The sequence below is a fragment of the Garra rufa genome, chromosome 14 (assembly GCF_049309525.1).
Source record: "Garra rufa chromosome 14, GarRuf1.0, whole genome shotgun sequence".
Classification (NCBI taxonomy): Eukaryota; Metazoa; Chordata; class Actinopteri; order Cypriniformes; family Cyprinidae; genus Garra; species Garra rufa.
The window spans coordinates 36,046,797-36,065,023 of NC_133374.1; the positions used below are offsets into that span (position 1 = coordinate 36,046,797).

The 18,227-nt window shown below is 41.4% G+C and overlaps 1 protein-coding gene across 1 annotated transcript; it reads left to right on the plus strand.

Moving 5' to 3' along the window:
• Positions 1-11,979: 11,979 nt before the first annotated feature.
• Positions 11,980-14,976, plus strand: LOC141284407 (E3 SUMO-protein ligase ZBED1-like). Its single transcript, XM_073817392.1, has 3 exons — positions 11,980-12,835; positions 13,759-14,390; positions 14,569-14,976. Exons 1-3 carry the CDS (start codon positions 11,980-11,982, stop codon positions 14,974-14,976), a joined length of 1,896 nt encoding a protein of 631 aa, XP_073673493.1.
• Positions 14,977-18,227: the final 3,251 nt, after the last annotated feature.

The following is an 18,227-nucleotide window of genomic DNA, read 5'->3' on the forward strand; positions in this document are numbered from 1 at the left end:
AGATGTCTTAAAGTTAAAACTGAAGGTCAGGTACTGTAAATATAATTGGACAGACACTAGACGGTAATATTAACATGTAAAGTTATGTAAATGTATAATTATCCTGATAGTAATATTAAATGTAAAGTTCTATTAAAATTCTATGAAGTTCATGTAAATGTATAATTGTCCACCTGACTGTAAAATTAAATGTAAAGTTCTATTAATTAACTGTGCAAGGAAAATGCATGAAACTGTAAATAATTAAGACAACTGTGAACAACTTAATAAATTGTAATTTTAATTGCACAATATTTTTGTTATAAAGCATAAATCTTTTTGAAAGATTTGAAAATATATGAAAATATACAGACAATGAGGCTTGTACAACAACAACATAGTTCTAACTGTCTTAAAATAATATAACTAGCGTAATATGATTGGTTTCTATAATTATCGGAGGCTATGTTTCACACATTTTATATCAGGGGGTCCCTACCCCATGTCTCTATCACCAAAGGGGTCCTTGACTGGAAAAACGTTGAAGACCCCTGTTATAGAATATACTATAAAAATATAATTATAATTACAAATTATACTGGCATAGAGTATATGTAAAACTTTAATAATTGTAGCTGCTTATATTTTCAGATTTTATGTTTCTCTGTTCTATATATATCTTAAAATTTAGAGGATTTGCTGCAACGCAATTTTGTCCGATATGCAAATTATTTATTAGCCTATTAGTATTTTAATCCATAAAGCAAATGCTTTAAAAACACCTTTAAAAAATACTATTTTTGCATCCAGATGCTTTTAAAGAACTTTTCAATATACATGTTATCTTATATCTTAAATTAACTTGTATCTTAAATGTAAACCATGATTTCGTTGTATTCCCTGTGTAATGAATCTCTTACTTAGCTACATTTTAGGTGCGTCTGAGCTTTGTTGTTTATGATTTTTTTAAAAATCAAGAGTTGCGCGCACTCAACAAAACTGACAAGACTCATTTGAACGCTTCTGATAGACATTGCATTCCTAACCCAACAGAATCGTGTGTGGTTCGTTATAACACTGTAAAAACGCCTAAAAAGAATTACGGTGCAGATTATCTGATCTTAATGTAATGCCGCAATTTACATTTTCTATTCATTTTCATTTTATTATCAACAGACGTAATATATTGATTTTGTTTGTGCAGGGGAATATGTCCAATTTAGTGGCATTTTTTGGCCCCAGGTCCCCTTGGCCAGGGGAAGGCTAAGCCTTCCCCAGCCTTACACACGCTCCGCCTATGATACTAACTATATATATACACCCTTAGAATATATAGCCTATATATACCCACTTAGAATAATTTTCTTCCCGACCCGACACGCTAAATTTAATTCTCATTTCCAGAATCTCACATTTAACCATTTGGAAACAATGTCGAGTATAAAACTTTTTTCGCAGTACATCCATTATATTTCCATGTTCCACTTTTAAGACGTATTATAGCCCTGCATTTTAGTCCGTCAAAGATCAAATGCGGGCTAAAATTATATTTTAGACATTCAGTGGTTACATTCAGGCTACCATGAAGGTCCTGTCAGCAGCATTGAGCGCACGTTCAGCACAGCTTGGAAGGGTTCCGTGTTTAAAGCTTACCACAAAACACTGGCAAAAGTAAATACCATGACTGTCTAATAGTAAGGAGATATTTTAATTATTTATTTAGAAACTACTGTTTTCTGAGTCAGTGATGATGCAGTTAACAGTCCTCCTCATATCCTCGTTGGACGCGCGCCTTTAGAGAGAAATGCATCTCTACGGACTAGCTACATAATAAAAACAGTTTTTGTTTTCTATTTTTTTTTTCCGTTAAGTAGTAATTTAAGTCTTTCTACATATTTATTTATCATGTCTGACAAAAAAATAACGGTTAAATATTTTCCACTGAAAAAAAATGTAACTGATCGAGCTTGAGCCTTCATGTCCTAAAAATGTGTTTTGCTCTCTCCGCACAAACGATTGGATATGCACCTAATAGCGCATATTTATATCTATTATTATTTATATCTTTTATTTTACATCTATGGATTTTATTTTAGCCAATTCGTGATTTGAGAAGGCAAATTGAAACACAGAGTAGGTCAACTCACTGTCTGCCGCTTGGTCTTTAAGAAACAAAAAGCTTACGTTTAACGAACAAAAATGCTCCAAAGTTTTTTTTCTAAATTAACTTAATAAAAAAGAAAAACGAAATTATAAATACTTTGCCATTACATACAGAATGAATTACCGATTATGGCGCCAGATATTGAAAGAACAGACATAAATACTGTCCAAATAGCCCTCTTTGTGCAGGGCTTGGCCACAGAATGTTGTTCCTTGCGCCACCTGGTGGATATTATATGAAGCGCAACAACGTTTTAAAAAAACCTAAAAAAGCCCCTGCAGGCCGACGCGTGACCACGTGTGCTGAATTGCAGGCTGCCGCGTAAAAATAGACGCATTTTTAATGGCCAGATCTGTAGGAAATGACTTGGCAGGTGACAAAGTTTTTTGTTTACCAGAAGTGGTAGATGTTCCGGTTGCGTACGATGATTATGACGATTTGCAGGAAGAATTTCCGAATGTGTTTAGCACATGTGTAGTAACCCGAGCACAGGCTAAAAAGTGTAAAGACACTGTTGACCTGTCGGAAACCTTTTTGAGTGAGGATAATTCCGAGGAATCTGATGTAGTAGAGCTAAAAATGTACGCAATTCCTAATGTTGATTTACCGTGTGAGCGGGCTACGTTAATTGAGGCACAATGCACCGATCAAACTCTTTCTCACTGTTTTGCAGCAGCTGTCGAGCAGACCGTTTTGCCAGAACACCCCGTTGCCTATTTTGTTGAAGAGGGCGTGCTTATGCGTAAGTGGTCACCAAATCGGGTCGGAGATGACTGGGGCACTGTTTTTCAGGTGGTGATTCCAAAAACTTTTAGAGAACAGGTGTTGAGTGTGGCACATGACCATGAACTTTCCGGCCACCTAGGTATTCGAAAGACGTATGATTATCTATTGAAGTATTTCTTTTGGCCATCAATGAAATCTGATGTAGCAAAATTCTGTAAATCATGCCATGCTTGTCAAATGGCTGGCAAACCCAACCAGGTGATTCCCCCAGCCCCATTGAAACCGATACCAGTGATTGGTGAACCGTTCGAGCGGATTATAATCGACTGTGTTGGGCCATTGCCTAAAACAAAATCTGGAAATTTGTTAACTTTAATGTGTGCATCGACTAGATATCCTGAGGCGATTCCTCTCCGTTCACTTAAAGCTCATGCGGTTGTTAAGGCAATTATTAAATTCTTTACAACTTTTGTGGTACCTAAATGCATTCAGTCAGATCAAGGAAACAACTTCGCTAAGGCAATAAAAAAGTTGAACATCAGGCATCAGGTATCTAGTGCATTTCATCCGCAGTCGCAAGGTGCTCTTGAACGATTTCACCAAACACTTAAGTCTATGCTTCGAACCTTTTGCGTTGAACAACCGAAGGAATGGGATGAAGAAATTCCTCTCTTGTTGTTCGCCATTCGAACTACCACTCAAGCGTCGCTCGGATTTAGTCCGTCAGAGCTGATCTTTGGACACACGGTGCGCGGTCCTTTGAAAATTTTGCAGGAGCAGTTTTTGTCTCCTACTCTCCAAGCCCTCGTGAAAAATGTCCCAGAATATGTTAGTTCTTTTCGTGAAAAGCTACACAAAATGTGGAAATTGGCAAAACAATCGCTTGACTCGGCACAAGACCACATGAAGTGTCGTTATGATCAAAAAGCTGTCCAACGCTCATTTTGTGTCGGAGATAAAGTTTTAGTCTTACTACCTGTGCCTGGTGCAGTACTGAGAGCTAAATTCAGTGGGCCCTATGAAATTAGCGAAAAATTGAGTGATACTATGTTTTTTCCACTCCTGAGCGTAGGAAGAAGGCACGGGTCTGTTATGTCAATATGCTTAAAGCATATGTGACCCGGCATGATTCTGTGAAGAAGTCTCCTGTTGTCACTGTTGCACCAGCAGTGGAGTCCCTTGCAGAATACTCACCAGAAAGGGATGATTTGATGATGAATAGCGCCGCTTTCACTACTGCCTGTTTGTCTAACTCTGAAACCTTGTTGAATCTTTCTTCTAAGTTATCTCACTTATCCGTTTCTAACCAAGCGGATATTAGAACCTTGATTCAGAGTTATCAAACCTTGTTCGGTGATTTTCCTTCGATGACACAAGTGTTAACGCACGACATTGATGTCAGTTCACATGCGCCTATTCACTAGTTCGCTTTTGCATATAATAAACAGCGTAAAGTTAAGCGTGTTTGGCATGCTGTCCGGGAGAGGGCTCCGAGCTCGGTAGTCATTCCCGAGCCCGGGGCACTCCCCCTGCCCAGGGAGAGGGGTCCGAGCTCGGCCTTTGGCCCGAACCCAATAGCGCTCCCCCCTTTTCTGCAGGTGAAGAAAAATAAAAAGGGGGGGGTGGGAGGGATGCTGGAATCAGAGATAGCTGAAGGTAGGACTGCTTGGTTATTTAAAGGAACTGTAGTAATTGGATAGGGAGAGTGGTTGGATAGGGAGTGATTGCTGATGATGAATTGGCCGTGTTAATTATCTGCGCGAGCTCCTCCTGAAATTTGTTAATGAAACATCACTTAAACAAAATGCTTATCGTGTAAATCCAGTTAAGAGGGAACTTATGAGACAAGAAACACGGTATTTACTTGAACATAGTTTGGCGGTCCCAAGTTCTAGTCCTTGGTGTTCTCCATGTCTTATAGTGCCCAAATCAGACGGGTCGTCACGTTTTTGTACCAATTACAGGAAGGTAAATTCGGTGACAAAAGCTGATTCTTTCCCCATGCCACGCATGGAAGATTGTGTTGACCGGGTCGGGAAAGCAAAGTTTGTGACGAAATTAGACTTGCTAAAAGGATATTGGCAGGTGCCCCTTACAGCACACGCGCATCTGAGATTTCGGCGTTCGCCACCCCTGACGTGTTCCTACAATATCGGGTAATGCCTTTCGGGCTTCGAAACTCGGGTGCGACTTATGTCTGTTGTGTTGTCCAACATGTCTAATTGTGAGGCTTATTTAGACGATGTCGTGTGTTATGGAAATACATGGGAAGATCATCTGAAAACCTTACGTGAAGTCTTTGAGCGACTTAAAGCTGCTAACCTCACTCTGAACTTAGCCAAGTGCGAATTTGGATGTGCTACCGTCACCTATTTAGGGAAAGAGGTTGGAAGTGGTAAAGTTCATCCTTTGAATATGAAGATTGAAGCAATCCTTCATTTCCCGGTTCCTGAGAACAAAAGAGAGCTGCGACGATTTCTAGGAATGATCGGGTATTACTGCTGTTTCTGTAGAAATTTCTCCATAGTTGCGGGTCCCCTAACAGGATTACTCCGGAAAGCAGTCTCATTTAAATGGTCTGCTGAATGTGAAGCTGCATTTAATGCTCTAAAGATGTTGCTGTGTACAAACCCTGTGCTTATTGCCCCTGACTTTGAAAAACCATTTCTGTTGGAAGTTGACGCTAGTGGTAGTGGTGCTGGTGCTGTATTATTACAGGTTGGGAATGATGGTCTAAATCATCCTATCAGTTTTTTTTCAAAGAAGTTCCTGAAACATCAGCTAAGCTACAGTACCATTGAAAAGGAGGCCCTTGCTTTAATTTTTGCTTTGCAACACTTTGAAATGTACATCGGTTCCACTTTACAACCAGTTAATGTTTACACTGACCATAACCCATTGATATTTCTCCAACGCATGTCCAATGCCAACCATCGTCTCATACGCTGGTCATTAATTTGTCAAGGTTACAGTTTGAACATTTGTCATAAAAAGGTACAGACAATGTGGTGGCTGATTCTCTATCCCGTGTTAATTAGCATTTAAAACATGTTTTATTTTATGGATGGGGGTGTTAGGAGTTTGAGGTGTTATTCTGCCCTCTGGTGTTTCTTCTGGGTATTTGCTTGTTTTTCAGATGGGTGTTCCTCCAGATAATTCACCGGACGCGGCGATTGGTTTGTCTCCACAACCAACCAGAATAAAAGGACCACCCCAAACACCTTCCAGGGGCCCTTTTGTGCCATTGCGTGCCTGTGTCGCTGCCTTTTGATTCGTTCTTCGTAGAATGGAGTATCTTGCCAGAGAGAAAGCGTTCGTCTAATGCTATGTCTTGCTATTTGATATGAATCTAAATTACCTCTTGTAAATATTGGGTGATTTGTACTGTTAACGTGTTAAAGGCGTTAGGAGGTTTGACGCCATTTCTTTTGTTATATATATTTTGCACTTTGTTTTTGTATTAGTTCATCTAACACGAAGGTGGTTTTGTTTATTATTTTGGCCTTGTCCACCTCTGAAGTTGGAATTTGTTTCCTTTTGCCCTTTAATAAAAGTAAATACGTTTTCCTAATCTCTCTGGTAGTGAGACTCATTTTACTCTCTTTTAGTTACGACACAGACCCCTAGATGGTCATAACAAGTGTCATGAAATACCTGTCCACAGTCGCAGGGGTTTCGTGCACTTCATATTTATATTCATATACAGTGTCTTGAAATACCTGTCCATGATACCGTTGTAAACCATGATTAATTTTCGTAAATAGACGATTCACGTTTTACATTTCTATAACGGCTGTTTATTTGTTTTCGAAAATCGTTTAAATGTTAGATTTTAAAACATAAAAATAACCTGTATGACCGTGTTGTCCTTCATTATACATCAGTGCTGATCCTAGGTTTTGAAATGCCCGCGCAAAAAAACTGATTCACTGCGCATGATCGATGACCTCTCTTAATAATTTTTTTTAGAAAGGGGCGTTTTCCCAAAGCCCCCAGAAACACCCATTTTACGTCGTGGTATGGAAACCCCTGGAATTTGGTGAATGCCGAGGATTACTGGCCTACAGCAAATGCTAAAAGTATTTATATCTCTTGCAAAAGCAAACACTTCTTTAAAACATGTTTTGTCTGTTATGATTTTTTCAGATTTTTTCGGATACGTTTCAAAGGCTTTTATCGACAATTACATGACATTTATGCAAAGAGTCAGTATTTGCAGTGTTGGCCCTTCTTTTTCAGGACCTCTGCAATTCGACTGGGCATGCTCTCAATCAACTTCTGGGCCAAATCCTGACTGATAGCAACCCATTCTTTCATAATCACTTCTTGGAGTTTGTCAGAATTAGTGGGTTTTTGTTTGTCCACCCGCCTCTTGAGGATTGACCACAAGTTCTAAATGGGATTAAGATCTGGGGAGTTTCCAGGCCATGGACCCAAAATTTCAAAGTTTTGCTCCCCGAGCCACTTAGTTATCACTTTTGCCTCATGGCATGGTGCTCCATCGTGCTGGAAAATGCATTGTTCTTCACCAAACTGTTGTTGGATTGTTGGAAGAAGTTGCTGTTGGAGGGTGTTTTGGTACCATTCTTTATTCGTGGCTGTGTTTTTGGGCAAAATTGTGAGTGAGCCCACTCCATTGGTTGAGAAGCAACCCCATACATGAATGGTCTCAGGATGCTTTACTGTTGGCATGACACAGGTCTGATGGTAGCGCTCACCTTTTCTTCTCCGAACAAGCCTTTTTCCAGATGCCCCAAACAATCGGAAAGAGGTTTCAACGGAGAATATGACTTTGCCCCAGTCCTCAGCAGTCCATTTGCCATACATTTTGCAGAAGATCAATCTGTCCCTGATGTTTTTTTTTTTTGGAGAGAAGTGGCTACTTTGCTGCCCTTCTTGACACCAGTCCATCTTCCAAAAGTCTTCGCCTCACTGTGCGTGCAGATGCGCCCACACCTGCCTGCTGCCATTCCTGAGCAAGCTCTGCACTGGTGGCACTCAGATCCTGCAGCTGAATCCTCTTGGTGGACTTTCTTGGACGCCCTGAAGCCTTCTTAACAAGAATTGAACCTCTTTGCCTGAAGTTTTGGATGATCCTATAAATTGTTGATTTAGGTGCAAACTTAGGCCCCGTTTACACGAAGGGAAGACGCAGATATTTACCTGCGGTTTGGCCTCTCATTTACACGAAAACCCTGTTTTTATCACAGAAAATGAATATTTCTAAAAACTCCGGCCAAAGTGGATAAATTTCAAAATAAATTTGAAAACGCCGTTTTCACGTTGTATTGTGGACTGTGAAAACGGAGGCTTTTGAAAAAGATGATGCATATTTATAGTCATGTGACGCATATTGTACCAATAGATATCTATGTTTACACCAGTAATTGTGCCTGTGCCATTCACTGTCACACTGCTGCTAAAGAGATTTACCTTGTACACAAATTACAGTCCTAAAATGATGACAGAAAATTTACTCACAGTTGCTGTCCGGCAAAACATGACGACAACTGCTTTTCAAATAAAATATGAATGAGCGTGATATAGACGCATCAGTGGATGATGAGATATTTCCGTAAATTATCCCGCCAAAAGAATTGTGTGAAAACTTATTATGTCTGTATAATTTCGGAGGCTTTACGCAAGCGCAGTAAGGCGAATTTGATGTTTTCCTACATTTCAGTGTAGATGAGAAACGATCCCGGTTACTTAACTGTAACCTTGTTCCCTGAGAAAGCGGAACGAGATGCTGCGCTGCTAAGCGCATTGGGAACGTCTTTAGTAGTGACCAGCTGTGAATATTGTGTGTAACACGTCAATAGAATTGACCCAAAGGCAGTATAGCCTCGGTTGGTGAAGTCATAAGAGCGCACGTGCACGAGGCTATAAATAGATGAGCGCCAGGTGCATCGTCAGGATATTTTGTCTGAAGAGCAGTCCTGGGACATCTTCAGCACTGCAAAGTAGCGCAGCATCTAGGAGGTAAGCCTGAAGAGCACGGACTGGACACAGTCCAGAGAAAAATCTGCCTCGCTATTCTGTTCAGATTGCGTGAGCGCAGACCTCCCTGGTGATTTATATAAGAGACTGCTGCTGTGTTGTCCACCCGCACTAAGACATGACAGCCCCTTAACTGACGGAGAAAGCATTTTAGAGCCAGAAATACAGCCATCAACTCGAGGCAATTGATGTGCCAATCGAGCCGATGACCCTCCCATTCCCCTTGGGCTGGACGACCATCTAAGACCGCTCCCCAGCCCGTCAGGGAGACGTCCGTCGTTAGCAGTTTACAACGACACGGCGCCCCTAGAGTGGGACCCAAGGTAAGGAACCGGGGTCTGAACCACGGAGTTAGTGTACGAAGCCCGCGGCGCGTCACTTTTATTTGCCTTTGAGGATTGGCTCTTGAATGAAATCCTCTGGCTTTTAGCCACAACTGAAATGGTCTCATGTGCAACAGCCCCAGAGGAATCACCGTGGATGCTGATGCCATGAAACCTAAAATTTTTTGGTACTGACAAACAGTACGTTCTTGGCCTAGCCTGACTTTGATCATGGTCTGCCGAATGGTCTCGATTCAAACGGGAGACAGTTGTGCCCGCATCGTGATCGAATCCCAAACGATCCCGAGATAAGTCATTCTCTGGGCAGGAGAAAGAACACTTTTCTTGGTGTTGAGTCTCAACCCTAGAGAAACTAGATGAGCTAACACGATGTCTCTGTGTTGGAGCACCATCTCTCGCGATTGTGCCAGGATTAACCAATCATCGATGTAGTTCAAAACACGAATGCCCTGGAGTCGTAATGGAGCCAGTGCTGCATCCATGCATTTTGTGTATGTGCGGGGTGACAAGGCTAGGCCGAATGGAAGAACCCGAAACTGGTACGCTTCACCCCCGAAAGCGAACCTTAGGAATTTCCTGTGTAGTGGCAATATTTCTACGTGAAAATATGCGTCTTGCAGATCGATCGTGATGAACCAATCGTGATGTTGAATCTGTGCCACGACCATCTTGACAGTTAACATCTTGAACTTGAGCGCTTTGACTGAACGGTTTAAGCCTCGAGGATCTAAGATTGGACGCAGCGCCCCATCCTTCTTGGGAACCAGGAAGTATCTGCTGTACTAGCCCGACTCTCTCTCTGGAAGAGGAACATGCTCTATTGCCTCTTTGCTCAGAAGATTTTGTAGCTCTTGTGACAGTACGTGCGTCAGTTCCGGTTTCACGGAAGTGTAAACCACGCCGTTGAAACGCGGAGGACGACAACTGAATTGGATTCTGTATCCTATCTGTACTGTGCTTAATACCCACGCAGAGATGCCTGGCAGAAGTTTCCACGCTGCCAGACTCTCTGAGAGTGGTATTAATTTTAATACTTCCTTTTGAGGGGATGTTAGATGACAGCCGGAAACGACGGAACATCTAACATTTCACTGGAAACCGCTGCCCCCCGAGGCACGAGAAGTGGCGGGGATGGAGAGGTTTTGTGAGGGTATCGGGAAGGGGCGAAGAGATCTTGAACACTACCCCCACCGGATTGGGCGCCAGACAATCAGGACTTTCTCTTTTTATTGATAATAGACCTGAGGTCTGGCTTAGGAGGTTGCTGAGCGCGGCGAGCCTGTCCCCAGTCTCTACGAGGGGGAGCACGCTTTTTTTTTAATTCCTGTTAGATTCAACCACAGATGCCGCTCCGTGCTGACTAAAGCACTCATAGAACGGCCGATGGAGAGACAGATCTGTTGCTCGACGAAGCTCAGAAAATGCTTCCTCGTCGATTGTGCTGCCCACACTCAAATCCTTCAATAAGTCAGCCTGGTATGCCTGTAACACAGCCATAGTGTGCAGCGCAGCACCAGCCTGACCTGCAGCTTGATAAGCTTTACCCACTAAAGCTGATGTTGTGCGACATGGTTTAGTGGGGAGGGTAGGTTTCTTTAATGACGATGCCGATTCGGGCGAGAGATAGCTCGCGAGCGTCTCTTCAACCCGAGGTATCTCCATATATCCCCGCGACTTCGCACCCACGATAGCCGAGAAAGTCAACGTCGAAGGCACGAAGACACGAGAAGTATACGGCTTACTCCATGACTTAGACAGCTCGTCATGGAGTTCCTCGAAAAAGGGGAGAAGCTTTTGTTTCGGACTGGAAATAGTTCAGATGGGAGCGAAGCATCTTAACTGTTAACTGGTCGCAATGCTCACACCCGCCTTTCTCTATCGCCAGAACTGCGTGCTCTTCCCCCAAACAAACAAAGCAGTAGTCGTGTGTATCCAGCTCAGTCATGGGACGGGAGCATGGAGGAACACAGCGCTTACTGGTTTGTTGACTCATTATAACTCTTTTTCTTTTTAAACTCTTTGAAAACTTGAAGAGAGAAAAGAGAGAAAAAGAGTGAAATTTCTGCACACTGCCTAGCAAAAACTAACTCCTAACAAAGATCAAAGGATGAGTTAGAGAGAGAGAGAGTTCTTTGACGCACACATGCACAGAGTGATCTGAAGACAAAAGACCCTGACGATGCACCTGTGGCTCATCTATTTATAGCCTCGTGCGCTCGCGCTCCTATGACGTCACCAACCGAGGCTATACTGCCTTTGGGTCAATTCTATTGATGTGTTACACACAATTTTCACAGCTGGTCACTACGAAAGACGTTCCCAATGCGCTTAGCAGCGCAGCATCGACTGTAGCTTTCAAAAGGGAACTTTTGGAAAACACTTGGAAACACTAGTGTGGACGGAGAGCGTTTTAAGATGAAAATTCCGTTTTCAAATGTATCCGGATTAATGTAAACGTAGCCTTAGTTGCCACAATATCCTTGCCTGTGAAGCCATTATTATGCAACGCAATGATGGCTGCATTAGAGCTGTGCAATATATCGTATTTAAATCGCGATAACGATATTGGCGTCAAACGATATGAAAATTAATAATACCGATTATAAACGATTTTTGTCATTTATCTGTACTGCCACGGCACCGGCGTGGTCGCGAATGGGTTAATCAAAACGCGGCGTGTGGTACGTCATTGACTTAAAAACTGCTCTACAGTTTCGCGCGCTTTCTTCGGTCTCTGTGTTGAGTGAAGACATTAGCAAGCTAGAAATGGAAGATGCAGGAAAAGTATCAGTGCAGGCTCAGTTGGTCGCCAAAATAGGGAGAAGAAGTTCGGTAGTATGGGACTATTTCGGGTTTGAGGAGAAGGATGAAGACCAGAAAACAATTATATGCAGGATTTGCCGGCGAGTGGTGTCTGCGCCTTTTGCCAACACATCGAACTTATTCACACACCTCAAGGTAAACCACAGGGCAATTCACGATGACCTATTAAAGAAAAAACAAAAAATGGACCAGGCCAACGTTGCTTCAACCAGCAAGACCACCCAGTCATCAATTCAAGGCACGCTGTACAACGCAACTCAGTACGGCCCAAATTCAGAGAGGCACAAAGCATTGACCGAATCCATCGGCTATTTTCTAGCCAAAGATATGCAGGCTATCAATACAGTCGAGGGCGAGGGCTTTAAGAAAATGATCAGAGAGCTTGACAAACGCTATGCTCTGCCCTCTCGACATCATTTCACCAGAAATGTCCTGCCAGGGATGTACGAGAATTGCCGAGAGAAAGTTTCAAAAGAAGTGTTGGAAGCGGATCACTTCGCAGCAACAACGGATCTATGGTCTAGCCGTACAAGCGAACCATATATTAGCCTCACTGTGCACTTCATCGACAACGAGCTCAACTTAAAAGTAAAGTGTCTGCAGACGGCTTTCATGCCAGAAGACCATACGGGGCAAAACATCGCGGACATATTGAGGGAATCTCTGGCGCAATGGGGATTAGACGAAAGCAAGTTGGTCTGCATCACCACTGATAACGCAGCGAACGTTAACCTGGCTACACAAATCAATGGATGGACGAGGCTCCAATGTTTCGGGCATCGACTGCACTTGGCCATAGGTGAGTACTGAGTAGCTATTATTCCTTTGTTAAATGGCATGATAAGTGATGGTACCTAACCTCTGTCAACTGGACAACCGCTTTCTCGTGGTTGCGTTTTCGACCGCATCATTGCTAATAACTATAACTAGTTGACAACTTGAAGGTAGCTAGCTAGGCTGAACTTGTCGTTCTCTTCAAAACAAGCAAACAGACAAAAAACACGGACATTATGATAAAACATTCAGTCGACGAATTGGCTAAAATGTTAATAATGAAGTAAAGGAAGGCTTGTTTTGAAGACGAAACACTCTTTTGAATGAGCTACAGACAGCTGATTACCAAGTTGTTAACTGGTTATCAATTATGCTTTTGAGAAACGATGCACAGACTAACATTAAATGCATTGGCTGTGCAATATATCGAACGATATTGTGAGGCGCGTTTAGTCAATGAAGCCGGTGCTTTGATTAGTAGTAAATCTCCATCACGTGCGTTCCGCTCAGGTTCCGCTGGAGCGGCAATTGATACACAGAGACGTAAATCTCTGACAAGCTACGCCATATCGAGCTTAACATCGCATTCGATATTTAGCGCGATATGGCGTAGCTTGTCAGAGATTTACGTCTCTGTGTATCAATTGCCGCTCCAGCGGAACCTGAGCGGAACGCACGTGATGGAGATTTACTACTAATCAAAGCACCGGCTTCATTGACTAAACGCGCCTCACAATATCGTTCGATATATTGCACAGCCCTAAATTGTGCTTTAATCTTATCTTTGCTTATCCTAATCTGAATGAGCTTTAAATCAGTTAGCTGGCTGTGGTATAATTCATTATTAGTCCTAGGTTTCCTCCAGTTCAGTCGTGGGTGGCCTTACAAGGCAAATAATGTGAAATACAAACTATTTTACACCTTTGTGTTTTTTTTCTTTAATCTTAGAAAATGCAATGAAGAATTCCGATGACAAGATCAGCCGTGCCATGGGAGTCTGTAAGAGGTTGGTCAGTAGCTTCAGCTACAGCTGGAAAAAGAAGAGGGAACTTGAAGAAGCCCAGAAGCAACTAAATCTGCCTCAGCACGCCCTCAAGACCGAATGCCCGACCAGATGGGGATCTAGACAGGCCATGGTCGCCAGAATCCTTGAGCAACAGAAGGCGATTGCCCAGGTCCTTTCCAATGACCGGAAACAACGACATCTATACCTCTCCTGGCAAGACATCGATGTACTGGAAGCTGTCAATAAGTCACTGGCCCCTCTGGTTGATTTCACAGACGCGCTGTCAGGAGAAAAATATGTGAGCATCTCTCTTGTGAAGCCAACACTGCATCTCTTCAATAACTCAGTCTTGAAAGATCAAGAAGATGACACACTGCTTGCCAAAACCATCAAGCATGACATACTGGGTTACCTCAATGAGAAATACAGTGGCAGTGAAACACAAGAGCTACTTGACATGGCGTCTGCCCTAGACCCAAGATTCAAGTTGAAGTATGTGGATGAAGACCAGAAGGAATCCATTGTGAGTCGAGTGAAACTGGAGCTGAGGGATGCCAGAGCTCCCAGTGCTATGGTAATAATAATTTAATTTATAACAATGCACTAATACAACATTATTGTTTAACTGTGTGGTATTATTAAATGGTATATTATTATTACTATTATCATTACTGTTGTTGTTATTGCGTTGTATGTATTAATATATTAACACACATCTGTTGAATGTGTTTTTCTATGTTTTTGACTCTAAGGTGGAAGCCCCTTCAGTTACAACTGTGGCCCCTGCTGATACTGAGGATGCTGCTGGTACAGATTTTCCTAGCAAGAAGAGGAAGCTCCTGGCCAGCTTCTTCAAGGCCACTCCAGACCAGGGTGCAGGGCCTCACCTACCAGAAGACCAAGTCATTTCTCTCGAGGTCCAGTCTTACTTCCAGTCCGAAACAATAGATGCTGAGAAGGACCCGATGATATGGTGGAGAGATGCGAAGGCCATCTTCCCACGTCTTTCAAAGCTTGCCAGAAAATACTTGTGTATACCTGCCACAAGTTCCTCTTCAGAGAGAGTTTTCAGCACTAGTGGGAACATTGTCACTTGCTTGCGAGCATCTTTGAAACCTGACCATGTCAACAGGCTGGTGTTTCTAGCAAAAAATCTTTAGCAGCATTTGCTAGTTCAGGACAGGTGCTCATTTCAAGTTCATTCCAAGTTCAATGGTGGGTGTTAACGAAAAAAATGTAACAAATACAAAAGTGGAGCATTTTATTTTTGGATGCAGCATTTTTGGAAAAAAGTAGAACAAAGTCTATTTTTTATTTTCTTCATATAAATGTTTTTTATATAAATATAGACATGTTTTGTATACATTGGAAACCTTACATTTTTTTCTTAATATATTTATTTGTTTTGTTATAGTGAGAAATGCTGAATAAACCCCTTTAAGTGAGATAAACATGTGTTTTTTTTATTTTCAAAATTGATTGTTTCAAAATGTGAGCTTATAGACCCTTTTTGTATGGCTATATCTAGGTGTTTTAGAAGGTATCATTTAGACAATAATAAAATTTAGTCATAATACAAATATACTGTCTTCACAAAAAGGTCCCACAATATACACTAGGCTATGTGCTTAGCACTCAACAAGGTATAGAGGTAGACACAAGCCAGTAGAGGATCAAAGCAAGTAAATGCCTAAATACTTTAATTTTGAAAACTAAATGGAAAAGCAAGAGATAAATTGGAGGAATTTGAGTCCATCCTCTTTGAGTTGGCGCAAGCTTTACACGAATCGGCAAAAAAAAAATATCGTTTAAAATATCGTGATATCAATATTGACTGAAAATATCGCAATATTGATATTTCCCAATATCGAGCAGCCCTAGGCTGCATGCGTTTCTTTGCAGGTCACCATGGTTAACAATGGAAGAACAATGATTTCAAGCATCACCCTCCTTTTAACATGCCAAGTCTGCCATTCTAACCCAATCAGCCGGACATAATGATCTCCAGCCTTGTGCTCGTCAACATTCTCACCTGAGTTAAAAAGACGATTACTGAAATGATCTCAGCAGGTCCTTTAATGGCAGCAATGAAATGCAGTGGAGCATTTTTTTTCGGGGTTAAGTTAATTTTCATGGCATAGAAGGACTATGCAATTCATCTGATCACTCTTAATAACATTCTGGAGTATATGGAGTATAAAACTTTTGGCCACGACTGTACACTTCAAAATGCATGTATATGACAAATGTAAATGTGTCTTTTGCTTGGTAATAGTTCAATGGAGTGCATTGGAGTTTGTCATAGCACACACACGTGCATATACCTTCTAATGCCATGCTGAAAAGAACACTTCGACTGGGTTCAGAAATGGAGAATTTAGTAACAGTTTGAGCATCAAAACTTGTGGATGGTTAATGAACCAATTGCAGACCAGAGCAGTTTGATAGAACCATACATTGTCTCAGATAATAACAAACCATTTTGGCCAATGGCTACACAAATTTGCCAGCACTCTGTCCTTGGGCACTGACAATAGTGTGGTGCCTATGAGTTTTTTTTTTTTTTTTTTTCTATACGTCTTGTCTTGGCTAAGTGACCTCATCAACACAGATGAAGTGATGTTCTGCAGCTCTGCCCTCCAAAGGCAAAGCGCAGTAACTGCCAACACTGAAACTGAGAAAAATACCTTTGAAGTTTTTACACCAGCTAGTCAAACATGTTGAAACTCTTTTCTCTAAAATAGGACACAATTTAACCAGGAGACTTTGCCACAAGACAATACTGTTGTCACAAAGTCCATTTTAAGCCTTAACTCAATGTTGAACAAATGTGTAGTTACTGCGCTTTGCCTTTGGAGGGCAGAGCTGCTTCTAGTACCATAACTCTCTGAAATAGACATGACAAAACATTGTATGACAGTATGAAAACACTTAGGCCAGTCAGTGTAGACTGGAATTCAGTATTAGTGACAGGACAGTACGTTAGTTTTAAATAAGGAAGTAATGTGTGGACAAGTATGGGGACCGATACTCGTAATTTATGCTCTGAATTAACCCATCCCAGCACGTACATGCACATTTGCTTAAGGGTCTCACCTCAGTTGTGGTATTGAAGGTGAACAAAAGTGTTGTTGATTTACTCCCCCCACCTACAACCTGTACTGAAACTCAAACCTGCGACCTTTGCGTCACAAGTCAGACTCTCTAACATTAGGTCCCATACTATTACTGTTAGAATAAAGTGTCTAATGTAAAAAAATGCCTAGTTCTGCCATGAAACTAGTTGGCACAGGCTGATGGGTTGTTAACGTAACTGATAGAATAACTGATGAAGTTATACAACTTGGCACAAGCTGATTGGTTCATGTTGCGTACGCAACCAATGAGCTTGCAGCTTTACATTTAAATGGCTGGTAGCATTCACTTGGGTATTTTGCAGCGCACTTTCAGAGTTTCTTTGACACCCTCCACCTTCCCCAGGTCCACCTGTATAGATCAGCTACGGGTTATTCTATGCTATTTGTGCAGCAGCAGTATGTCTTAAATACTCACAGCACCAAATGGCCATATGCTTTGGCAGTAGTAAGTTCCTGTACTTTCTTGCAGCAGCAATAATCTACAACTACAGCAATAACCAACAGCAGCAGCAGCAGCAATTCAGCAGCAGCAGCGTAGCAGATCTATTCCAAGACCAAATACATTAACATTGTCATATCCAATACCATGCTGAACTTTTCTGAAAGTTGTCATGACAGAATTGTGTTTTGCTTTTATCGTGTTGTTCACACACACACACACACACACACACACACACACACACACACACACACACACACACACACACACACACAAACATAGAACCTTGAAAACAATTTGAAGGAGAAACCACAGTCCTATGACACAACAAAAAGAAGATGAGTTCCATTTCTCTATGGGAGTAACACACAGACTCTTGGGAACACAACACTATTTATTTAGAGACCATAATATGTGTCAAGCTTTTAATTCACTGTTCAGCAATGTAATGGGGAAGTACAATGTGGGTTAATTTAATATTTCATCTTTACTCAGTTATTTATCAATGTTATGCTTTCCATGTAAAAAGCTATGCTCTGTACTTCTGAATTGCTGAAGTGTTAGAGAAGTGTTGTTTTCTTATTCAAATTTATATCACAGTACAGCAATCAAAAAAGGTAAAGTTCTGTGAATTATTATTATAATTATTATTATTATTATTATTATTATATTTATAGCAGATAATTAGTTAACTTCATCCTATATTGATTTCATTTGTTGGTACTGTTTCATTTATATGACTGTAGTGAACTGATTAGCTATTGTATAATTTCTCTTTTCAGTTTCATCAAGTTCATTTGGAGAACAGTACTCTGTGGACAAAGGTCTTTTCAAC